Source organism: Pinus tabuliformis, chromosome 3_2 (assembly GCF_031772625.1).
Source record: "Pinus tabuliformis cultivar Carrire ecotype Pingquan chromosome 3_2, CPIR1, whole genome shotgun sequence".
Lineage (NCBI taxonomy): Eukaryota > Viridiplantae > Streptophyta > Pinopsida > Pinales > Pinaceae > Pinus > Pinus tabuliformis.
The window spans coordinates 891,571,530-891,598,282 of NC_142302.1; the positions used below are offsets into that span (position 1 = coordinate 891,571,530).

The 26,753-nt window shown below is 38.7% G+C and overlaps 1 protein-coding gene across 7 annotated transcripts in view; it reads right to left on the reverse strand.

Moving 5' to 3' along the window:
- The window catches only part of LOC149183493 (uncharacterized), a 467,968-nt gene extending 442,451 nt beyond the window's left edge, over window positions 1-25,517 (reverse strand). For 3 of the 7 annotated variants that reach the window (XM_089417147.1, XM_089417148.1, XM_089417146.1), the window contains exon 1: window positions 25,100-25,516. In XM_089417147.1, coding sequence (XP_089273273.1) covers window positions 25,100-25,158 — 59 coding nt within the window. In that variant the 5' untranslated portion in view covers window positions 25,159-25,516. Of the gene's footprint in view, window positions 1-25,099 lie in introns of all 7 variants that reach the window. The other 4 variants (XM_089417150.1, XM_089417151.1, XM_089417145.1 and 1 more) reach the window with 2 other exon arrangements.
- Between the last annotated feature and the right edge of the window lie 1,236 nt (window positions 25,518-26,753).

Consider the following 26,753-nt stretch of genomic DNA (forward strand, 5'->3'; position numbering starts at 1 on the left):
AGCCCCATATGAAGTCTCAATTTTCCCTTGATTAACAAGCTTGGTTCACTTAGATGCACTAATGAATTATTGTACCTGACGATTGTGAAAATTCCTAGACTCGAAGGAACCCCTACTACAACAAATTTGAATCTACTTTACCTACTTGATTTTTAAATTGCATTCATCAAGTTATTCTCCTGAATACTGAAGCAAATTACTTCTACAGCCTACACTAATTAAATATTTGATCTCATGAAACTGAAAACAAAGCAAAGAACAAGATACATAGGACACACTTATTTTTGGACACAATAGAACCTGGAAAAACCCAATGCGGGAAAACCGGTGCAACAGTTCTGAGCGTTTATTATTAAGCAGGAGAAATATTTGAATACAAATGTAGGATGTGTTGACCCTGCCGCCTACACCTACCTACAAGTCAGTGAGAAAAACCTTCAACCCTACAAGGTGTGGTTGGTGGTAGGGAACTCGGAGAAGGGGTTGTCACAATAAATCCCTTCTCTCTCTGTTTAAGCTATCTCCTAGGTTAGCTAAGGGGGGTGGTCCCTAATGAAAAGTTAAGTTAAAGAAATGTGAGTTTCTAAGAGAATTGTTAGAGTTGAACAGATTATTTTTTTAAGATTTATAAGCAAAAAACTGATATGAGCAATAACCATCAATACACAAGATAAGCCTGAATACATAAACAACCAGTGCCTTCAAAGTATTGCTCTTTAAGAAATGAAATTGTATTTGCTTAAAATGAAGTGAAATGCTTTCAAATGGAAAGCCAAAATAATCCTGAAAAAAAACAAAGATGACATGAAAGAGTCAAAATGATAATCTCCAATTAGTGTACAAGAACTAAATCAAGACATCAAGTAGAACTCCCGGTTTGTCTAGTTAAAACCTATGTTGCGGGGGAGCGCCCCCCCCCCTCGAACCCGCTCCCGAACCGTGCTCCGGGCGGGAGCGGCGCGGGAGCGCGCTCCCAAAATCGCTCCCGGACGGGAGCGATTTTCGGGAGCGCGCTCCCTTAAAAAAAATTGCGCTCCCTGGTCTGTCAGGGAGCGACTTAGGGAGCGATCGCTCCCGAGCTCCCGGAGCGATTTTTAATGCCCGGGAGCGATCGGGGAGCGATCGCTCCCTGATCGCTCCCGGGCATTAAAAATCGCTCCGGGAGCGATTTCAACCGGGCCGGGAGCGGGTCGGCGGAAAAAAAATCCGCCGGACCCGAAATTTCAAAAAAAATTAGAAAATTTTTTTTATTTTATAAGCCCAATGGGCCAAAAAAATTTCATTTCAACTTCATTGAGCAAGAGATTGAGAGCTAGAGCAAGAGCAAAGGAGCAAGGAGCAAGAGCTGAGGAGCAAGGAACCAGAGCTGAGGAGCGAGGAGCAAGTGCCAAGGAGCGAGGAGCAAGCCTGCAGAGATAAGTAACTTAATCATTTAGTTAGTTTAGCTGGTTAGGTAGTTAATTTGGTTAGTTTAATTTAGCTGTTTGAGTTTAAAGATCATGTATTTAAATTAAATTAATAAATTAAATGAATTAATCCCAATAAACTAAATTAATTTGCAGATTCAAGACTCAAACCCTACAAACATCAAACACCATGGACCTGGGGATATTTATTGGCATTTTCCTCTTCCTGGTCCCTTTTATGGTTATTATGGTGGTGGAGAGTAGGAAACGGAGGGGGCCTGAAACTGAAGAGGTGGATGAAGAAGCCGGAGGAAGTCAAATGGGTGAAAACACCAGTGAGGAGGAGGTGGAGGAGGGTGAACATGACCCTCAAAAAACTAAACAAGACCAAACTCCACTGTGGAAATATGTTCAAAGGGCTGAAACAGGGAGAGGGGGTGGAACCACTAAATTTCATTGCCCCCATTGCAACACTGATTACACAGGTTCATACACCCGTGCTAGAAGACACCTCTGCGGGAAAAGGCCATGGGATGGAAAGAAACAAATAGGAATCAAAACTTGTGCAGCGGTGTCAACAGCAGATAGAGCCAAATACATAAAGGAAGAGGAGGAAGCCCAATACAAAACAAAAAGATCAAGGGGTTTCTTTGAACCAAGCTCACAAAGAACTCCTTCAGCATCCTCCCAAGGCAGTGGATATGGACATGGAGGCACAAGGTCATCATCTTTACGCCGTAGAACCATATCAGATTTCCTTGATGAGGGGTGTAGGAATGATGTGGATTCAAAAGTTTACAGGTTTCTCTATGCATGTGGGATACCATTCAATGTTCTACGCTCACCTTATTGGCACGAAATGGTTTCTGCCATAAATGATGCCCCTAAAGGATACAAGAGCCCTGGGTATGACAAGGCAAGAACCGTTGGCCTTGATCATGAAAAAGCAAAAATATCACATTCTTTGAATAAAATGACAAGTTCTTGGACTGACTATGGGGTGTCCATTGTATCTGATGGATGGACAAATGTAAAAGGCAAGCCATTGATAAGTGTTCTTGCTGTGTCTGTTAGTGGTCCCATCTTTCTAGCTGCACATGATTACTCAGACAAGTTCAAGACCGCTATCAACATTGTAGAAGCATTACTTGAAACAATTGAGCGTATTGGCCCATACAATGTCATCCAAGTCATCACTGATAATGCTGCTAATTGTAAGGCAGCGGGAGCAATTATTGAGGATAAATACCCCAACATATTTTGGTCTGGATGTTTGGTTCACACATTGAACCTTTTGTTGCATGATATTGTCAAAAACAAAAATGCACAATACAAATGGATTGGTGATTTGTACAAGAAAGGCAAACAAATGATAAACTTTATTACAAATCATAGCAATACCCATGGCCTTTTCCGCAATCACTCGAGATTGGAGTTGCTGAAGATTGCGAAGACAAGATTTGGTAGCTATCACCTCACCTTCAGGCGCCTTGTGAAGGTAAGAGAGGCATTAGCTAGCATGGTATCAAGTCCACATTGGCAGGTATTAAAGGAAAGGGCTACAAATGCAGCTGACATGGGAGGTTTTGAAATGGTGGAGGAGGTCGCTCTTGATGGGCAGTTTTGGACAAGTGTGAGGCAGGTATTGGATTTCACCAAGCCAATTTATCACATGATTCGGTTTGCAGATACAGACAAACCAGTGATTGGCGAGGTGTATGAGCAAATGGATACCATGTTGGGGCAAATAAAAGATATTGTTCATAATAGAGATCTCAACTTGTACAAACTAATTCATGATTGTGTGTGTGAACGGTGGAATAAGCTTAATGTTCCACTACATTGCTTGGCGTATATCCTTACGCCAAAATACTACTCTTCATCTTGGTTGGGCAAACCTGCAGCAGGGGTGGGGTTAGGACCAAACCCCACTTAGATCAAGAGGTAACTAGAGGATATTTGGAAGCATTAGAAAAATTGATACCTGACAAGGAGGAATGTGCAGTTGTGCGCCTTGAAATAGGCAAATACCTCAGTGGCAGTGGTTTGTATGGTAACTTCCATGCAATGGACGACAGAGATAAATTTGATACTCTCACATGGTGGGAAACATATGGCAGCCACGGACTTTTGCCAAAATTGGCAAAAAAAGTTCTTTCACAGGTTGTAAATTCTTCTTCTGCAGAGAGGTCTTGGAGCACCTACAGTTATATACATAATGTGAAAATAAACAGACTCAACGAAAGCCGAGCAGAAAGCTTCGTTTATGTGCACTACAACTTGAGGTTGTTGAGCCATTACTGTGATCGGGCTAATGAAGATCCCACATATAAAATTTGGGACAATCACCCTGAGGACGACAATTTGGAGGATGGCATTATACATATTGAAGAACTAGAAGAGGAGCTTGTAAGGGATGAAAATGAAGCAGTTGCAGCAGCCATGCCACCTCCACCTCCACCATCCAGTACTAGTAGCAGTGCTCGGGGCCCGAGTCTTGTTCCATTGCTGTCGCCACCTCCATCGACACCCTCGCGTGGAGGCTCTAGTTCTGGTCGTCGGTCTGTGCGGGAGACTCCTAGAAGACCACCACGACCTACTTATACTCCTGGAGACTCTCGTGGCAAGGGCCACTTGTAGATTTACAGTTTACTTGTCTTTTTTAGTTTCTATTAGACTTTAGTTTTCATAACTGTTGAGTTTTGAGTCCTTGACTCTTGACTCTTGACTCTTTCATATCATTATGACATTATGATATTTTTTGTAAACATTATATCACTGTGACAATGAAAATTTGAAGTTTGAATTTGGGCCTTGGCAATTATAACTCATTGGTAATGATTGTGAATTATGAATATGATGCTTTGTGAAAGACTAAAGTTGTTTCATTTCATCTCATTATTCATGTTTCATTTTATAAATTTTTAACATTTCATATCATGTTAACAGTTAGAAGTTAGGACTTAGAAATATCTTCGATATTACTTCTTGTAATGGTTAAACTTGGCTTACAAGTACAACTTTGGTGATCAATGATGATAAATGTTATTGAATTTTCAATTCTGAAAGCTTGAAGTTGAAACTTTAATATTGAATTTGATGAATCATGATTTATAAGACTCAATATGTTGCAGTTGTAATATGTATTTTACTAAATTGTGGACATGGTTGATGACGATTATAATTTCTAGATGATTGATGTGATATGGTTCAATGATCAATTTATGTTTTTTTATGTTTTTTATGTCTATTTCATCATTCTACATGTTTTTGTTGACATATATGTATCAAAAATTAAAAAATATAAAAAATATATATATTTTTAAAAAATCGCTCCCGGATTCGCTCCCAAACCGAGAGCTTCTGAAAATGGTCACTCCCGCTCCCGCTTCCGCTCCCGCTCCCCGCTCCCGCTCCCGCTCCCAAGTAACATAGGTTAAAACCATACTCTAGGTAGCAAATAAGATCCTTGAAAGCACAAGATATTGATCAAGAAAAATATTTAATTTAAATTTATGTGATCTTAGTAAGCTAGAGGAAAGGAAACTCCCTCTTTCAAAATCGTTTGATGAGATCCTTGAGGCAAACCGATTGGGTCCTTCTATTCTTGACCTTGGGAGTTATTTCGTCTATTGGAGAGTTACACCACGCCCAAGTAAATCTTTCAACCAAATCTAAAGATCTCTACACACTTGGAAAAAGATGTCAGCAATCATAAAGGGATTAGATTATACAATGGAGGAAAAGGCTAGAGATTTCACCAAAAATCTTCTAGTGCTCCTCTTCCTAGAGTATTTCTCTAACCCAAAAACCATACAAAATAGCTTGCATATGTTAATCCAAACAAGTAGCAAAATGATAACTAGCATAATCCAACATACATGTAGAATGTAAAGCACAACAATTGAAATAACATCACCTCAATAAATGGAAGGAGAACACCAACACAATAGTACCCCAAAGTCTTTTTTATTATATGAAAGATGAATACAAAATCCAGCAGAGTCTCCACAAGACAACAGCTCCTTCTAAAGATACCATATGAGAGCCAAAGGCTCATTTAAATAGAACTGTGGAAGCTAATCCCAATGAAAAATGAAATGACAAGTGTAACTTGATGACAATCCCAATGTAAAAACGAATTTGTACAAGTGGTTGATATGACTGTTGTGTAATCATGTAGCTGGCAGTCAATAGATCCTTGCTCATGTGCAAGTTCTTTATGGCTGCCAAGTGTGGAATAAGTGAGTGAAAAGAAGAACAAATTCCATGAAAATCTCAGCCCCAAAATCTGGTGAAGACACCACTGCAATTACACATCCCAATCTGCCCCTTAATCTATGCGTATAACCTGTTGTGGGTGTTGTGTGTTTGGCTGCCTCTAAACTGCTGTTCATAGACTCTAAAATCTGAACTGTAGATTGTGTCTTCGTGGACTGTCCATAATTTGTTGTGTATGATTGAGGATGACTGGGCCTGCGTATGATCTTTGGTGTGCATGGAATGGAGGGGAGACAAGTGAGAGTAAGTGGGGGGCAAGAACTGTCCCATGTGGCAGTTCTGTCCCCACTTAAACTTTTCCAAATCCGTTACAATTTAAAACTGATTTTTGAAGCCTTTTTGCTAATTCGTGGACTTCCAACACTAATCGATGACTTGGCTGATTTGTCCCCCACTACTTGTGGGCCTTGTGTGGCTGCCATGTCATATATTCTGTCCCCCTTTAAGCTTTTAATGTGCACCACATATTTTCAACATGTTAAAGAAATACTTTTTCGTTGTGCCTTATGAACTCATGGTTGGACCATTTGACTTGCCACTTGGAACTTTGACTTTGACTTGAGTTGTGGCTTCATGTGGTGGGCCCCACATAATTACCACATCATCTTTGAATTTCATTTGGAACTGCCATGTCATTTGGTTGACTTTCTTTGACTTTGGAAAAACTTAGAAATTTTTCCAATTATTGATTTTTTTTTCATTTTTTTATTTTTTGCCATTTTTTTTTTATACCACATGGTGAATCGGTAACTGTCTAGCCTAATCTAGGAGAGACCCAGGATCAAACCTGAACGCTGCCACTATAACACCAAGAGCATAACCAATCACCTGCAAATCAGTTATACTAAGTTCCTATGATTTTGGCAAGAGCAGACTCAACGGGAAAGGGGAATCCGCCCCTCTAGCCGCCACCACAGCAGGCTGCTAAATGTACTCAATGAGATTTGAACTTCGGTCTGCCCGGGCATAGCCCAAGTGACTTACCGTCAAACCACACATCACTGTACTTTTGCCATTGTCGCTAGGAAAATCAACTTTTGAGGGACTATAAGTCATTTTTTGACCCTTAAAGTGGGTCCTAGTAAAATGTTGGGTCTCTGAGGATGAATTTCGAGTAGTCACACGCCCCAAACATTTCCTAAAGCCACTTATTTACATCATTACATAGAAAATAATTAAAAAATCTCATTTTGCGGGAAATTTTTAATTATTAAAAAATCCTACTTAGACCTAGCCAAATTCCACGAAATTTTTTGTGTGATCTAGTATGGTAATATACATCGACTCTAGATACTAAGATGTGTTAGGGGCTCAACATTCAAACCGTCACCCTGGCTTTAGGGTAAAAAATGAGTGAAAAAACCCAGAAAATTATTCGCCTCAGAAAAAGAAGGAATAATTAACCGAATAAAAAAAACACTCCAAGGTGTACTCATTTGCTGATCGAGTCCCAACATCCTAGGCCTGTTACAGACTCAAAAACTCATCATTACTAGGATCACTTATTACCATTCCCCGCAGGGTGTGGAATCTGGGTACAAGAAAGATGATGAAAAGATAGAATTAGAGCTAAAAAACTCTGTTGACTAATGATATTTGATGGTACAAGTGTCCTTTGGATCATCCTTGGGCATAGGGTCTTCATATAATCATCAGGTGCCACTCCAGTGATAAACAGAATGCTCATCTAGAAATCCTTTACAGAGAAAAATATTGGTCGAAAATCTGATTGAGTTTTACCTTACTTCACCCGGCAGAATTCCAGCTGATCCGGCACAAGACTGGTTAACCCCCGCTATTTTTGCGTTGGCTCTGCGTCACCTTCTCTGCCCTCTGTGTCAACTCTCTTGGCTATTCTGCCAATTCCAACAGTTTTGGTTGTTCCGACAGTTCTGGATTCTGTGTGACAAGCAACTTTTCTGCGTCAACTCCCCCGGCTACTGCACTGCCTCTGCATCATCTCTCCTAGTTGTTCCGACAGTTCTCGGCAGTTCCCGGTAGTTCCGACAGTTCCGGGAAGTTTCGACTGTTCCGACAATTCCAGGAAGTTTCGGCTATTCCGGCAGTTTTGGATTCTGCGTGACAGACAACTTTTTTGCATCATCTCTTCGGGCTGTTGCGCTGCCTCAGCGTCAGCTCTCCCGGCTATTCCAACAATTCCCTGTTGTTCCAACAGTTCCCAACAGTTTCGACTGTTCTGGTAGTTCTAGATTCTGCGTAACAGGCAGCTTTTTTGCTCTGCGCTGGCCCTTCTAACTCTCATTAGGACTGTGTGGGACAAGACTGGTCCAGTGCTAGCTCTCCCGGCTACTGCGCTGCTACTACAAGCTCTCTCCACCTCTCTCTTCTATATTCTCCAAAAAGTCCTTCTCCCGGATTCTCTCTACCCCTCGGCTACAAGACCTCCCCAATCGATTTTCCTCCTGGGAACTTCTCACCTCAAAAAATCGATTTCCTCAATCTCTTTGTGTGTGTTTCCAAATGAACCCCAAGCCTCCATTTTATACTTTTCCTGTTGAGCCTTCAACGGCCGAGATTAAGTCTCTAATCAACTGTTAAGATTAAAACTTGACTTGATCCGCCTTCTAGATCATTCTTACCCATATTTTGATTAATACACATTAATATTTTAATTTTCCTATGTTTAGACTTAGGAACCCCATTAAAAATATTAATTATTTTAATAAAATACAATCCGAGTGGAATTTCACCAAACAGTTTATGGGTTCTTCAGAATTCATGTGCCTTAACCTCTCCACCAATTTGCAAGGCCAGAGCACTTCTGATGCTACCAAAAACTAACAATGATGAGGATGCAACATTGGACATTATATGTGATTGGCAGGTGGTTTCATCATGGGTTGGGCAACTTAGGGCCCAAGTCCACCAGAGGATAACATTGACACCCCCAGGTAAAGCGTTGAGAGCCATGGGACTCCCATCATGTGCAAAGCATCATTTCATGCCATGGGAACCTTCAACACCCTCAACAATCTGCTCATTGCTCCACATTATTCACGAGATGATGCACTTGGACCAGAATGCCCGAGATAGCTTAGCATTTACCACGTGGTGTGCTAGTTGATCCAAGGCCCAAAGGAGGTTTGTCTCACCCCTTGAGACATGGAAGGGTAAGCACCATCGCCAGAGCCCTCAGCATTGGAGCATTACAAGCTATTCTTCCACCAAGAGACCCATGAGACCAGTCTTTGTGCCCCAAACACAAAATCGGGGCCCACATGATGGCTTACATGGAGAATTAGGGGCCATCCCCTAGTTCGAAATTTATGGATCCCTCTCACACATTTTGGCACAAAGAGGACTCAACGTTGCCTTCCAACGGCCCTACATCAGCATGACATCATCATTTCGACTTGCATTTGGGTGGCTAATTCATATTTTTGTATCTTGCCCAATTTTATAATGTTGAGGGGCTTGTAGGCATAATTCGACTTAGTAGAACACATGTAAATAGAAGATCATTTCATTTGGATTGGATCATCATACATCACTAGGGAATTCCGACCTCTTAGGCTAATTCGCACTTGTTCTTGGATTGGCTATTGGAGTATCCTAGATGCATTTCGATATTTGGAGCTGATTTTTTATCTTCTTTTGGAGCTATCTCTTGGATTATGGATGGATATATTGCATGTCATCTTGTAAGTGCCTTTTGTTGAAATTTTGCTTTTGAAATAATGTCTAATGTATGGAATTGTTGCAACTAGATTAATGCTACATTGTGCCCTAATTTTGTGAAGATAAATTTTGAAAGCTATTTGGTTGGCAATTGCATATATTATTCATGTCATGACATGTGATGAATGTTCCTAGTGGTGAAATATTGATTTTCCTCCATAAAACTCTATAATTCTTGAGTGTGTAATTGTTGAGGGTTGGTACCTAGGGCATCAATTATTGTCCTCCTTAAAGACAATTTTGGCTAATCTAAAACATCTAAGACTCCATATGCCCAAAGTACAAAGCACTAGTCCAAGCCTTTGGTGATCAACCTCAATTTCTCTCCATAATTTTCCTTTCCTAAAATTCGGTCTCCTAAAGTAGGATGGCTAGGCTAGGGCGTAGAGCGAATTGCATTAGAGAGTGATTTAGTGGATTCCAAGAGCCTAAAGGGAAACCCTAGTTTGTTATTGTCTCAACTTGGGGACTTCTTTGAGGGTTGTATGTGTTGAAAATGTTGCAAGCAAGGCCTTTTGGCTTGTGCCTTAGCCAGTGAAGAACTCGAATTGTCCTCATGAGTTAGACTTCAGTTAGGATGAGTTATTTCTAGTTTACTAAAATAATCATGAAGTTAACATGTGTATGTATAGTTGAAGCTTCAGTTCAGTGGAGTCTTCATCAGTTTGACTACAGAATGAAAAGGCAATTAGAAGTTCAGTTAGAGCGAGTTAGTCTTTAGTCTTAATTAGAGGAAGGATGAGTTAAGAACTCCAGTGTTGATTGAAGAGAGAAAAAGTATCACTCTCAGTTAACTTATCAATCAAAATTTGAGTTCTAAATTTGGAACTGGGCCTCCTTGCATGTTTGAATTGGACCTATAAAGGAAGGACAAAGGCACAAGTAAATAATAAATTTTGTGCACAAAGGCTTGTTTGACAAGACAAATCTCACGAGTTTGTGAGAGAGCCTTGTTTGTGGAGACCGTAGAGAGCTTGTGTCCTAAGTAATAGGAGATCACAAGTGAGCTAAGGTTTAGGAGTTGTGATCAAGGTTTTTCCAGGGCAAGTCTAAGCTAGATCAGCAAGAGAACAACTTTGCTCTCAAGAGACAAATTGCTTTGTATGTGATCTATTTTCTCAGTCAATAAATACCACATCAAGGAGATGGTTTTCCCAGTTGGGTTTCCCCAGAAAATGATTGTGTCTTTTGCGTGATTATGTCTTTATCTCTGTGTTTAATTCCGCTGCTTCTATTGTTGAGAAATTTTATGTTTTGGTGAAAAGAATTTAGTTTCAAATTATTCATCATAGCAGTTAAAGAATTTCATGGATTTTCAACATGGTATCAGAGTGGAGATCGACATAAAGATCAGCACCAGATGGACCAGTTAGTGAAGAGCGCAAACTAGTTAGTAAGGCTACCGCTAGAGTTTTGAAGAGAATTGTTTTTGGGGCCGAGAATAAAAAAAATTATGGCCATTTTTTCGTGAAAAGACAAAAAAAAATGTAAAAAAAGGGTCCATTTTTTTGGCTAAAAAGAAAAAAAATAAATATAAAAAAAAAAAAAGTTTGGCAGGTTGTACTGGCCAACAGTCCAGCTGCTGCCAAGGCAGTCAGTCGACCAACCACACAGCGACACCCGAGAGTTGCGAAGAAGATCGAGCGAGGAGCCTAGCCGAGAGGTCGACAAGAATAGGCAAGCTAGGATACAAGAGCAATGAGAGGAGGCTGAACAAGGTTGTTGGGGCCGAGTCTACATGATTTGAAGAGCAACCACCAACAGAACCACAAAACTAGCCGCCAGCAAACAATAGAACCACGCACACCCAGAGAAACAGACCGACCGGCATGGCGAGAGGGCACAGAGAATGACAGCACAAGGAAATCGAAACAACAGAACAGTCGCGACAAAGCAGATCCGTCGTTTATTTTTTTTTGTGGGTAGGTTGAAGTTGTGGAGGGCCTCCAACAGATCGACTGCGCGCAGATAACATGGGGGCAGAGAACAGACCAAGAAGCCATGACTACGCACAGGTGAATGGCATAAAGTTGGGCGCCAGTCGATGACTGTTACCCGACAGATTAAAAGCAAGGGCCATAGTATGAACAAGTCGCGCGAGGAGCAAGCACAGCCAAGGTGGCAGGGTTGTCAAAGGAAGAGCCCAGCAGCAACGCAGACCAGGATTCAGGTGAGGCAATCGAGCGAGCATGTTGTTAGAGTTTGGCAGCAGGAGAAAGCTAAGGCAAGGACAATGGTTGTGGTGGCATAGTTGTGGCACAGTCGCCAGCCGCCAAGAAATCCGTAGCAATGCAACAAGGTCACTTGATATAAATAGTTGCAAATTGGGCCAGCAGATACGTAGAGAACTGCAGATCGGGATTGATTGGGTTGAGGAAAAATAAAAAATAAAAAATTTGTTGCTAGACTATTGAAATGTCCAGGCAGCACAAGCAATTTTCAGGTAGACAACAGAGGCTCCCGGCAGTCTCAAGAAGTGTGCAAGAGGTTTAGGTAGCACGCAATATTTTTGGGCAGTGAGTAGTAGGTTCAAGTAACAGGCCCAAGCAACATGCGGTAGAGGGTTGAGTCAACAGCCTCAGGGAAGACATGGTCAACATGGTCATGCAAGGATGCTCAGGGGTAGAAGTCTTCTAAGAGCATGGTTGGAAGGAACAAGTCTTCAGATCAAATTCCACAAAAGAAAGCAAGAAAGTCTTCTAGTTCAGAGGGAGCAGTTGCAACCGCAGATAATGTGGTGGTGAAGATAGGTCTAGGTGGACGAGGTTCTTCCAGAAGTACCTTCCTCGCTAAGAGGGAGAGTTGAAAATGTAGCGAGCAAGGTCTTTTGGCTTGTGCCTTAGCAGTGAAGAGCTTGAACTGTCCTCATGAGTTAGACTTCAGGTATGATGAATTATTTCCAGTTTACTAGAATAATCATCAAGTTAACATGCATAGAGTTGAAGCTTCAGTTGAGTGGAGCCTTCATTAGTTTGACTACAAAACGAGGTGCCAATTGGAAGTTCAGTTAGAGCGAGTTAGTCTTTAGTCTTGATTGAAGAAAGGACGAGTTAAGAACTCAAATGTTGATTGGAGAGAGAAAGAGTGTCACTTTCAATTAACTTGTCAATCAAAACTCGAGTTCTAAATTTGGAATTGGGCGTCCTTGCATGTTCGAATTGGGCCTATAAAGGAAGGACAAAGGCACAAGTTAATAATAAGTTTTGTGCATAAAGGTCTGTGAGACAAGACAGATCTCACGAGTTTATGAGAGAGCCTTGTTTGTGGAGAGCGCAAAGACCTTGTGTCCTAGACTCCTAAGTAATAGGAGATCACAAGTGCACTAGGGTTTAGGAGTTGTGATCAAGGTTTTTCTAGGGCAAGTCTAGGCTAGATCAGCAAGAGAACAACTGTGTTCTCAAGACAAAGATTGCTTTGTATTTGATCTATTTGCTTAGTCAATAAACACCACATCAAGGAGAGGGTTTTCCCATTTGAGTTTCCCTAGAAAATTATTGTGTCTTTTGTGTGATTGTGTCTTTATCTGTGTGTTTAATTACACTACTTCTATTGTTAAGAAATTATGTGTTTTGGTGAAAAGAATTTAGTTTCAGATTGTTCATCATAGCAGTTGCAGAATTTCATGGATTTTCAACAGTAAGAGCCTAGTACTTGGTGAAGTAAATCATAAGAAGCCCTTTCTCCTCCTTACCTTGATCTTGGAAGTGCCTCTATCCATGATTATCTATAAAACCCTAGGTCTTGTGCAAGTCTTTTCTAGGTCTTTTAGAGGGAGCAAAGTGCCTTTAGAAGCATCATTTCATCACATTAAGCTTCCCTTGAGAGGTCTTACCACATCACCTAGCACCATAAACACTAGAATATATATTAAAGGTGATTATCTATCTTACTGAGACTCCTCCCATCAGTGAAATTCTGTAAAGAGAAAGGGACATTGGTTGTGGTAACAGTGAGCCATTGTCCCATTGTTAGCACTTACTCTAGCTCTTCATCCTGCAGGGTTTCCCTCTTCGAGGCCTGCCAGATTTTGTGGTAACATGCACCAGCGGATTGAGATTAGCAACGATTGAAGACAGAGTTGTCTGAGAAAATTCTTCACAACAATTTCCAATTTCTAAGAGATAAAGGGAGGTCGATTTTATTTGCAGAAGAGGTTGAGTTTCCCAGAAGTGTGAATTAACTCAAAGAGGTCAAGCTGTCAGAGCAAGAAGAAATTTGCCAGAGAGATCCATTTGCACAGGAAGATTCAAGTTTGCCAATAGAAGTCGAATTCCAGAGGAAGCCGAGTTGATTTTCCCAACTAGTGCGAGTTGCCAATGAGGACTGAGTTGCCAGGGCCGCACGTGTGGCCCAGTTTGAGGCTCTAGAGGAAGGTCGAATTGGATCAAAGGGGTCGAGTTTCTGTTGATAGGTGATTGTCATTGATGTCAACCCAAGCATCACCAGGAGCTACCCTGATCTTCATCGGCAAATTTGACATGGAAATTCATGGTTTCTCGCATCCAAATCACTCTAGTTGGTTTCTCTTTGCAAAGATCTTTCCGATGGTATATGGCACCCCACGTAGTTCCTTACGAGTTGAGAGATATTTACATTTGAAGTCAAAGACCCCCATCAATGGGCTAAAACCCCATGAGATGGTGTCATTGATCATATTCATTGGCTGATGGTCTTTAATATCTAATATAAGGGTAATTTAGTGGAAAGTCACCTTAAAACAAGGTATTAAACTCTTTCTTATATGACATACCTTTCACCATTATCAAGAAACCATCATTCAGCCATTAAATTGCTAGCGGCTCTCCTTACTTTGACCACAAGGCATACATTACTTTGAATTCTTTTTAAAATATCCTAAGCCATCAATGTTTACTCCTAAAATCCCTTCTAAGTCCTCCAATGTTCACATTAGAAGCCCCTTACTTAGCTCAACCATTAACTATATAAAGGAACCTCATACATCTTCCATGAATATGATGGATAAAACGTATTATCTGAAGTGTAATTCTCTCTAAAAATTTCGGCCACCCTAAGGAGTTGTCAGCGCTAGATCAAGTAAGGTGATTAGGGTTCGATCTGTTGAAAATTAAGGTTGTTTTTTAGTGCAGGTCACCCCCAAGGGAGTGCGAGGTCTGTTTGAAGAGAGAGAAGGGCTAAAGCAAGTAAGTGTGGATCTTTGTAGCAAATAAGATACAGAACTGGGCAGCGAAGGTTGCTTTATTAAGGTTTTGTTTAATGTTTGAGGTCCGCTACTACAGAGAGTTCATGTGGATCTAAAGTGATACAAGTATGATCATTTCAAGGGATACTAAGTATAGTAGCTCAGAGCTGTGTTTCCTTATAGTCCTTTTATTTTGCTCTTAGGATTCCACATAACAGTCCCTTGTTACATGTTAATTTGGTCTCTGTCTTGCACTTTCGTTAGGAAGTCTAGCTAAATCCTTTAGGGCCACAATTTAGGACTGTTTAGGTCAGTCAGTTCAGGTCTGTTATACTTAAGTGTCTGGTTGCGAGTTTGGACCTGTGGTTGCTTATCTTTCCAAAGGGAACAAAGCCTAGGACATATACTCTAGTTCTTTAGGACTAGTCTCGTGTGGGCAGAAGAGTCTATTTAGTTTTTTTGTTAAAATCATAGTTAGGATTCCTTTAGTCTAAGGTCAGTTTTAGGTCTGCTTTGTTTGTTATTTAGGCTTGCTTTAGGTTTGTTAAGCCTTAAGTCTAACCGAGGTCTGTTGAGCTAGAAGTGAGGATTGATCTAGCGTCATTTAGGTTCTGATCTGATTGTAGGGTTTGAACTTGTGAAAACTTTTGTGCCCTCAACTTGCAGACCTGTGCATCAACTGTTTCAAAGACATACCAGCACATTCTTCCTACAGTGACAAGGTAAGTTTTGTTTGGTGTGTTATATTTCGTTTGATTTGGTTTTGTTGAGTGTTTTGTATTGCAGGTGGAGGAGATCATAGTCAGTTTGTCCAATGTTACATGTATAAGTGTTATGTTATAGGCCTAATTACATATAGTTTTGAGTTGCTTTAGTATGATTTATCTCCTGCTTCTGGATTTGTAGTATTGTTGCAGGCTTGGTATATTTCTTTTATTGGTTTTCTTTTGGAGTTGGGATTCGCCTTGGGTATATCTTAAATTGCAGGTACAGACCACCTCCACACATCCTCCAGCAGTGAGAACACCTACAACAGTTCAGGACAGAACCGTGATCTCAAAGAGCAGCAAAAGCACAAGGGATAAGCAGTGAACCAATGGAGTTAGAAGCACAAGCAGTGAAGTCGAACAAAAGCATTACAACAGTAAAACATCAAGAGCAGTATCTCATTGTCTTGTAAAGATTTAGTCCTAGAGTCATTTTTTTTGTACATTGTAATTGGGCCATTGTCCCCAATTCGGGAACCCAAATTTTGTAAAGAGTCTGTGTCATTGCCTAGAGTTGAAGAAGGCAAATTTGTATTGAGAAAAGGGCTATGGTTTGTAGTTGGGACAACGATTCTTGCTTTGTCGGTAGAAGGGTTTAGGTCCTAGTGTTATTGGTCAGTCAGAGAAAATAATTGAAATATCATTGTAACATGGATCATTGTCTGTAGTACGGGAGTCCACACTTTATTTTATTTCTGTCTTTATAGGATGGTAGGGTGGTGCTAGGCAAGTGAATGAAGTCACCTTCATGTTGGGGCCTGTAAACACTTTAGGGTAATAGGGTGATGCTAGAACGAGTTGCGGCTCGCTAGGGTGTTGTGGCATCCTTTCAGCTGATTGCTAATAAAACCAGGGCGTTGGGGCGTCCTTCCAATGGGCGTTGGATAAGAATGTTTTTCTAGAATTCTAGGAAGTTGTAGCTTTCTTTTCAGTTGGGGCTGAAGATTAAAGAATTTATTCGAAAAGCGTTCAGTGGTTTTTGACCAAGGGGGTTTTCCACCTAAAAATCTTGTGCCTACTGTCTCTATATATCTGCATTGTTGTTTACTGCTTTAATGAATAATTGTAATACTGTTGAAGATTAACTAATGCTCTGAAAAAAGATTAATTAAGTGTTAATTGCTAAGAAATATTGATTTACCCCCCTCTCAGTATTTCCAACAGTTTCTTCCAAGAAGTCAAATCGACTTGCAAAAGTGAAAGAAACAATTTTCTAGAGGTTTTCTAATCTACATCAAACAGTAGTAATTTTTCAATCACAGATTTTGCTGAAGAATATTTTTCAATCACAGATTTTGCTAGAGAATAAATAAAATACACATTTGCAAAACTAGATTTCCCCACACTGGGGATTTTCCAGGGACATTTATCCAAAAATATCGATGTTCATTATTTGTGTGTGAGCAATATTTTCTCAGTTCCTGTATTTAATTTTTCGTGAAGTTGCAATAGTGTTTATTCAGTATTTGCCGCATATAAATTGCATAAGGCAAATAATTGTTTAACGATAAGAGGATAATAACCAGTGACTGCAACAAATTTCACATGGCCAAGGAGATGTTCAAGGCTCTAGTGGACCTATTCTAGAGTGACAACATGCATAAGCAAATGATCTTAAGTAACAAGCTCAGATCCATCCAGATGTCAAGGTCTAATAATGTTACTAGTTACTTCATGATAATCACCTAGACACGAGATCAGCTTGGTGCCATTGGGGAGAAAGTGGAGGATGTAGAGCTCAAAAATGTGGCAGCGAATGGTTTTCCCAAGTCATGGGAACCATTTGCCAAGAGAATATGTGCTCGAGATAAGTTTCCCAATTGGGAGAGGCTTTGGGATGATTGCATCCGAGAAAAGACTCAAGAGGATTCTAAGGTCAATAGAAAACGAGATGGAGACGAGAACGTAGCCCTGCTAAATATGGCCAGGAAGGGCAAAGGAAAGGGTTCCAAGTGTAACAGTGAGGGGCCAACCTCTCAATCAAGAAAGAAAAAGGACTTGAGCAAGCTCAAGTGCTTCATTTGCCACAAGAATGGGCATTATGCATTGCAATGTCTAGAGAAGAAGGGGAAGGGTAAGTCACAGCAAAAAGAAGGCATTTGTAGAGGTCCAGCTTGATGACTTTGCAACGCAGTTCGAGAACGACTTCCCATTTTTCTCCTATCTATCTACCAACACCATCACCAAGAGTACTTGGTACTTGGATAGTGGTGCATCACGTCATATGACAAAGGCATGGGAGCTATTTAACAACTTGATAGAGAAAAACTTAGATTTGCATGTGGAGCTTAGAAATTATGCCAGATATGAAGGCATGGGAGCTATTTAACAGCTTGATAGAGAAAAACTTAGATTTGCATGTGGAGCTTATGCCAGATATGTAGTGAAGGGTGTTGGAACCATTAAGTTCTAGCTGGAGTCAGGAGGAACATTAGAAGCCAAGGACGTGTTATTTGTACCAGGACTGATGAAGAATCTGTTGTTTGACTCAGCGATTGAGGACAAAGGATATGAAGTTATGTCTAGGAATGGGTAGGTGCTCATTTTTCCAATGGAGTCTAGCCCAGACACAGCAATAGCCATCGTGGTTAGAGAGAGCAACTTATATAGGTTGACAGGAAAACCTATTCAGGCATTGGTACATGACAATGACAACTTGTGCAAGTTGTGGCACAAGAGGTTGAGGCACCTGTACTATAGGGGGTTTCCGATTCTAAGGGAGATTGTCACTAGTCTCCTAGATTGCAGTATTGAGCAACAAAGCATGTGTAGAGGGTGCACACTTGGCAAGAATGCCAAGGATGCCTTTCCAAGCAACAAGAGTAGGTCCAAGTGGATCTTGGATCTCATTCACTCAAATGTGTGTGGGTCAATGTTAGTGGCATCAATACAAGTAACACAGTACTATGTCATGTTTATTAATGACTATTCCAGGAAAAACTAGATCTTCGTCATGAAGACCAATGATGAGGTTTTCAGTCGATGACGAGAGGTCAAAGTCCAAGTGGAGAAGTAGAAAAATAAGAAGATCAAGGTCTTAAGGTTAGATAATGGGGGAGTGTACACCTCAAATGACTTCAAGGATTTCTGCAAAGAGGCAAGAATCAAGAAGGAGATGAAAGTCTCATGCAACCCTTGGTAGAATGGGGTTGCAAAGAGAAGGAATCATTCCATCATCAATTCTGCCAAGGCAACGATACATGACTAGGATCTAGCTATGTTTCTTTAGGCAAAGGCGTGTAACACTGCAGTTTATGTCCAGAACAAGAGTCCTCATAGGATATTGAGGGACAAGACTCCTAAGGAGGTATTCACAAGGATGAAGCCAAAGATAGGACATTTAAGGATCTTTGGTTGTCCAATATACATCCATTTTCCTGCAAAGAAGAGGACAAAGTTGGAGCCTTTAGGACAGAATGGGATATTTGTTGGGTATAGTGAGACCTCAAAAGCTTATAAGATCTTCACATCAGCACAAAAGAATACAATTGCGAGTAGAGATGTTAAGTTCAAGGAGAACATCACATCTAGGAACTCTCATGAGTTGCCACCAACAGTGACAAAGGACGAGGATCTAGAGGCTCCAAAGGTAAAGTAGCATGCAGAGGCTTCCAGTTAACCTTCAAGTGGGAAGGAGTAAGTAGTTCCTAGTTCTATCAAGAGACCCAGGTGGTTTGAGCATACACAAGGGATCCCATTTGCATATTTAGGGAGACTAGGCCTCCGAATAAGTTTTCGAACTACATGGTACTAATGAGAAGTGTCATTGAAAAGGTAGCAGACTAGGAGGTTTATAAAAAAGACATAGTGAAGGATGATGCATGGGACATTGTGCCAAGACAGAAGGGAAAGACTATTCCAAATGGTTCTTCCAAAAGTATCTTCCTTGCTAAGAGGGAGTGTTGATGAGAGTAGCTCATGTAGGTACTTCTACACGGGTCTAACTATCTAGACGTGCAGAAGTCACCTAATTGACCCTAAACCTTAGCAATTACTTTAATTATTATGGTAATTGACTTTTATAATAAAAGTGAGTTGATCTAATGAAATGCAAAGGTTATTTGCACTAGTGAATTAGATGAACCTCAGTTGTTAATCTCAACGGTCAATCGCTTAGAGGTCATGGCTATGGATTCAGTCAATAACTCAAACTTATAAAAGGAAGGCTAGGCTAAGGGAGAAGACACATCATTGAGCACAAGACAGTGAGATAGTGAGATCTCAATGATTGGGTGGAGAAGGAATTCCATCCAAGTGTGCAAGGTTCAAGGAAGAGTACACGGGGAAACAAGGGCGAAGAATCCAACTCAACCAAGCAAAATCTGCAAATGGCTTGATCACCTAGATCATTTCCAATTTTTTGTTGTATTTGTGCTTTTTCTCAAAATGCCTTTATCCCAAGAAGGGAGCTTTGGAATGGTGTATATTTTTATTAATCAAACAGCATATTTTGAAGGGCAAAAATCTTGTGTGCGTGTGTTTGAGAATGGTGTTTTAATTTGCTTCCATTGTTATCTATTTTTTACACGTTAAAATCTTAGTCGTGCTTTTTATTCAGTAGATCTGAGCAATAATCTACTAGGAAATAATTAGCCAGATTTCTGGGGTTAGAAAATTTAATTTAGCATACTATTGTTCGCATCTTCACACATGAAACGTAGCTAGCATTCCTTTGAGTTTTTTACATACATCTTTGTTGATTTTATGGCATTCCAGCCAGAAATGAAAAAGAATATCAAATCGAAAAGACTTTATCCAATATCTAATTACTTTTAATTATATAGGTACTACATCAAAAAGAAAAATTAACCAACATTCTATCGAATAAAGGGAGCATAATTTTGATTTGAATGAAAAGAAAAATTAACCAACATTCTATCGAATAAAGGGAGCATAGTTTTGATTTGAATGAAGGCTTAGATATATTGGGGTATAACGAAGAATGTATTGAAGAATTTCAGGTGGGGAACCTAGTACTCAAAAGAAATAAATATATGAAAGTGAACTAAATGTTTCCTGAAAAATGGAAATGTAAGTATAAGTTGCTAAGAGAGGCAAAACATCAAGGGAAATAGTTTTGAAATGCATACACTCCAAAACACATAAGGCAGCCAAACCAATGTTGCACGAAGCGGGGGCGAAGCAGAAGCATTTTTTGGAAGCAGGGATGCAGAAGCGTCATTTTCCAAAAATCTAGGAAGCGAAGCGTCCGCGGAAGCGTCTGCTATATATATATATATATATATATATATATATATATATATATATATATATATATATATTTATATTTATATATTTATATTTATATTTTTTGCATTTATACTCAAAACAAACATCCCAAATACCAAATTAATTGTAGAAGACATGAAAACATGCATATTTTTGCATAAATCAAGATAGATATAACATCCATTGTACATTAATGATTAATTATTCGAGCATCAACCATTTAGATGCATCAACCATCTAGAATCTAGATTCTTCTCCTCTTGTCTAGCCTTTGCCTCTACCTCGATTGTCTAGGGATATTAGTCAACATTGCCCAATTTTGATCAAACTACCTAATTCAAGACTTAAAATATGGTAAAAAAAGCTTAACATGCTTGATCGATGATTTTGACTTGATTGAAAGGTAATTTTTTGCTAAGGGCGTGCCGCGTGACAAAGGAGTTCAACAATTAACACCACCAACACTAGGGTACATATAGGGCTTGGTGCTCTTGATTAAATGCTAATCACATACCTTCATACTTGATATAATCTAATGAAATGCCACAATCCCATTGATCCTGAATTCCTGAAAACTGTTAAGTCTGCTGAATTTTGAATAGGATATGAAATTCTATTTTCTCCATATGAAGTCCAATGAGGCTGGAACCACTCTCAAACATCCTGAGTCATTTCATGGTAATGTTAAAAATTTAAGTAAAAGTGACATTCTCCTTTATTTTTCATTTTCATCCTTTTACTTTAAGAATTTAACATTACCATGAGGGAGCATCTGCTATATTTATATTTTTTTTTGCCTTCATTCGTCACCCTAACCCAAGGTGGACCCACCCCCAACAAGCAAACTCACCTAAAATTAAAAAAAAAAATGAAAAAAAAAAACGATTTTCTAAACGCTTTTCCGGAAGCGTACGCTTCCTCCTCCGAAGCGTCGTACGAAGCGCGCTTCGGCGCTTCCGTACCACGCTTCCGAATTTCCAGGAAGCGGCAAAAAATTCGGAAGCGCGCTTCCGGCCAAGCTTCCTAGGCGCTTCCGTACGGGACGCGCTTCGGGGCTTGGAATCGTGGGGGGGGGCAACGCTTCGTGCAACATTGAGCCAAACCATAAAGAATTAGTATTGGTTGCTCTATCATGCAACATGATTCATTGGTTGTTCATGTCAATTCAAGCATCTATAAACTTTTACAAGCAAAACAAATGCATGGAAATAAAAAGAAAGAAAAACCTCTTTCATTAGTGATAGGAACAAGAGTCATCACAACAACGAAATTGGTTTATTGAGTTGTGCAAAGAGATTTACCCCTCTCAAAATATGAATCTCTCTGCTTGTTTGCAATGTTCATACAAACACCAAACATGTCCAAGAATAAAGACTACACATCATACACAAATCACATGGCTACAAAGAATTCCATTTTGACACATCTGGGTATCTTGAAGAGGCAAAAACAGCAAGAATGTTCAATAGTCATTTTTCTCATTAATGGTAGATGAAAGTATAGATCGTAGTTTAGAGAAGCAACTTATAGTTCATGCCACATTTCTATATTTAAAAGGGTTAGGGCCTCTAATTTATAATTCTTAAAGCTCGAAAATGTTTGTGATGGAAGCGAAAAATAACATATGATACCATCAATAATTCAAAGGAAACAAGGGGCCTTTCAAATAAAAGGTTGATAGCAATTTCCATACATAGTGCTTCATCAATGGTTGGGAATGAAAATGGTGCTATTACTTTAAAAGGATTTACCTAATGTTGTAGGTGTTCATTTCATTGCTCAATATGAAGCTGCTACATCAAATGCTTCCAAAAAAATACCTAAATTATTATTTTTTGAGAAATTGACAAATAAGATATATTCTTGGGTGCAAAAACAATTAGTTGCTCCATGAGAACTTACACAACTTGAAACTTTTCAAGCTCTTGAAATCCATGGAGTTAGATGGCTCTCAAGAGGACAAGTCAATGAAAGGCTTGTTGTATTAATTCCTCATGGAAAAATGAAAGGAAGGACTCATTGTCTACAAGGCAGAAATTGTTTTAGTTAACTTTGTTTATAAATGTTTTCAGATGTGATGTGCCAACTAAACAAGTTGAATAAGAAATTCCAAGAAAATTATGTTGATGTACTCTTTAGCAGCAACCATAGATATTGCTATAAACACTTTAAAAAGGTGGCTTTTAAAAAGTGACACACTTGCAAAAAAACACATGTAATCAAAAATTTTAGATGCCACTAAATTTGTTATTAGAAATTCTCCATAAAGAGGAACTTGTTCATAAGCATGAAGTATAATTCTTAACAATTCCACATGCATATGGTGATTATGTTGACAACAAAAACGATTATGAAAACCTTGCATTGATGGTTCACTAGAATGTTGTTAATAACTTGTGAAATAATATTTTCAAGCTCTGGTGTAGAATTTGAACGGAAGATTTCCTAATAATGTTTTTTTCAACTCTTTAAGGTTGCTTAGCCCTTATAATTATTTAGGGGATGTTCGTGGCAGACAAGAGAATTCATAGTGTTGGCTTGAAAAACTTTTTCAGCACCTACAACATACTTCACGTGAGAGGGAAGAAAACGAAACATTATTTTATCTTGAAACTTCTGTCAAAGAACAAATGCATTTGTTGATACTCTTCATGTTAATTGCGAGGAATCATCTATGTAAAATGCTGGGAGGATTTTTCATGTCACAGAGTTATATTCAAATCTTCGAAACACGTCAAGGCTATGGCAGACAATACTCGCTATTCCTACCAGTATAGTTGCATATGAGAGAATTTTCAAGACAAACCATAATAAAAGATGTACGAATAACAAAACTAGCATTGACTTCATTAGATGCATCGACGCGAGTGTCACTAACAGAGCATAATTCAGGAATGGGATATGCTATATGAAATTTGGAAATAGGTTAAACAAAAAAGAATATTAAATATTTAGAGATTTTGCCTTTTGTTTATATTTGTAATGGTGTTGATGTTTGTAATGTTGTATTATTAATAATATCCATTTTTAAGGTCACAGCCAAGCCAGACACCAAATTGGTGTATGAGACCCCCTTGTTTGTGGGACAAGGGACCCACCTGCGCGCAGCGATTTGACTGCTAAGTCTACGAAGGCATACATACTCTACCCCCCTCTGGTTTTGAACCTGTGACCTCTTAGGAGGAAACACATGCTCTTAACCATTAGGCCCACTCAAGCTGTATTATATATGATGTAGATTACATCAAATATTTTATATAAACTTTCACAGTCTGATGATGTTATCTTAAAAGTAATTGCATAATCATTTTCTAATTTTTTTTAAGTGTAGTGCGTGAAAAATTTACAGAAAAACTCTGCTTAATATTATGGTTTTACATCAACATAGAACGTATAGAAAAATCAAGCCCTGTTAATAATATGTTTGGTTGGAATTTGATCCATTATGGCAGGACTTACAGTCCATACAGTTCATTAACATAGATTTTTTCTGAATTAAATTAAGCTTTGTGTAAATAAAACTAGTTAATCTGTTTGTCAATTGGATTTATTTCCGGTGGTGGGGAGGAATGTTGTTATCAACTTATCTTACCCACCCAAGTTCAATTTCTACAAATGTCATGATGAACTCATATCAAATATTATTATTGTAATGGCTTCGAACTTGAACACTGCATAATATATTACGCTTGACTATGCGGGAGAGTGGGATAGTACTATTAGCTTGAGAGGGGTGGTTTGTTATATGAAACAAAATTAAAATATATATATGTATATATGTCCTCATTGTTAAGTATCTCGCTAGTAGGAAAGTCACAGGGTCAATTCTCCTTGACGCCTTTAGAAGTTGGGGTTAGGCCCTGCTAGTCTGGCCAACAGCTTTTAAAAGATTCCCTTCGGATTGATATGCCCAGATTTTCCTATGGATGAAAAAAAAAAAAAAAATATATATATATATATATAATGCCGAAAACCAACTGACTGCTACAGGTCTGCAAGGCCATTGATGGAAAAAATTGGGGTTCAAGCTCTGGTCAGTTGTGGGTTCACTGCCAACAATTGGCACCAAGTCGCAAGATTCCGAGCAATGCACGCAATTCTCAAATCACTGTACACTTCATAATTAATTAATCGATCAAACAATTTTTGACCGAATAGTTATGCATTCGACTGAAAATCAAGAAGCAACGAATTTCGGATTCCAACACACAGGCCATTTTTATATTCACCATAAAAATTAACAAAAACATTTATAATACATACTATTTAATTGACAAGGAAAAAATACCAAACGTAATGCTAGTGGCAGTTTAAAAAGAAAGTTGCCCTACAAAATTTACTGGATCGCTAGGGGTGCCTGTCAAATTTATACCCTGAACAGGTCACAAGTTAAGTACTCGCATGGGAAAATCCGCAATAAATTGAGACTGTAAAGCTTACTCCCAAGTTAGTTTGCCTACTGTCCGCATAGACTCGAAGTTGATCGATGCTGTAGAATATCAAGGGAAAACAAAATTATTTGGGGCAAACGTAGATGAGAGAAACAAAATGATTACCTGTGCAGCGGAGTGCTCCCATCACCATGTCGTGAGTTATTTTGGGGAATTTGCATCATCACCTTAGAAGTTTTTGTTTCCGTATGGATTGTATATTCCTCTGTACGCTTTATACCTCTGCAACTCTGACATCAAGATTTCATCTTCGGATCCTTGAGCGGGAGGCATGAATAATAATATAACATTAACACCTGTAATGTTTATGGAGATGGAGATTATTAATGTCGAAGTAAATCTAAATCTCAATTATGCATAAAACTTGTAAGTTGCAGAGAATTTCCAAGTGGCCAATGCCACGGTGTCAACCTAAATTTGAACAAAAATTAAAAAGTAAAGCTGGGAGGTTGGCCATAAAAAAGGAAAATTGTATATAATTGCAGCATGAAATTTCATCGTACAATTTTCACTCATGAGCCCAAGGGGCGTGCCCATTTTCAAATAAGGCTTTTAAATTTTCAAAGTATGCAGGTCGGTGAGTATGTTGATATATTTTTCTTCCTATTCACATGGATAAAGATGAGATTAGTTTAGGGGTTAGCTTGATGTTTTTTTATATTATTGCTAGAGATTAGTTTGGGGTTAACTTGAAGTTTTTTGATATTATTGTTAGTTGTTGCTGGTTGCAGATTTGATTTTATTTTTTTTTATACAAAATATGGAAAGGTATTCTGGTTTTTTTGTTTTCACTTAAAAAAAATAGAATCTAAATTATATTTTAACTTTAATATTGGATATTAATTAGTTTTCTTTTAAATAACACAAATATTTTATAAGTAGGGATGGGTCCTATATCTCAAAACTCGATTTGTGGTCTTGTACATAGTTGCATTGCTCATACTTTGCAGACTAACTTTTATAAGGTATGCCAAAGCAAACTCCCTATTTTGTAAAGTGTTATTGTACAAATGGTTAGTTTTGTTTAAAGGCTTCCACATAGATGGTGAGGTGACAACAAGGAAAAGGAGTTGAAGCAAAAGGAGGATAGAGGTCAAGGAAGTTGACTTAAACTTCACTCATGGCAATCTAAAAGTTTCTTCTCAAATAAATTGTCAGCTCTTAGAGGAGCATCCAAAATGCCTTAGGTGATAATATGGTTATGAGCAAAGCACTTAGAATGTAAGTGAATGTTCTATATTTGTATTTAGTATAACTAAATTGTTTGTTTTTTTCCACCCCTTTAGACTTAAAGATTCATGCAAATACAACGATATATCAATTTCATATCAATTTCATGTTGCATATGTATTTTTTTTAATGCTCATAAAACAAAACAAAGTAATGGAGATATAAACCATTTTATTAATATGGTTATGCTAATATTTAATGTGCTATAAAAAAGTGGCAAGTAAAGTAATTTTGATGTTTACAATATAACTCTCTTCCCTTTATGAGAGCGAAAGATGTGGTTTTTAAGTTTATTATGATACGGTTTAGTGACAAGTTTGAAATTCTTCTATGATGTGATTTGGATTCAAGATTTAATAATTATATTGTTTATGATAATGTGTTTAACTAAGTCTTAATGATATATAATGTTGTGCTAATATGAAACATTAGTTATGTGATAATGTAGTACAGTAAAACACATTTGTACTAATGAGGTAATAAATAAATGTAGTTTTAAAATATAGTTTTAGTCATGTGCATTGAGGAG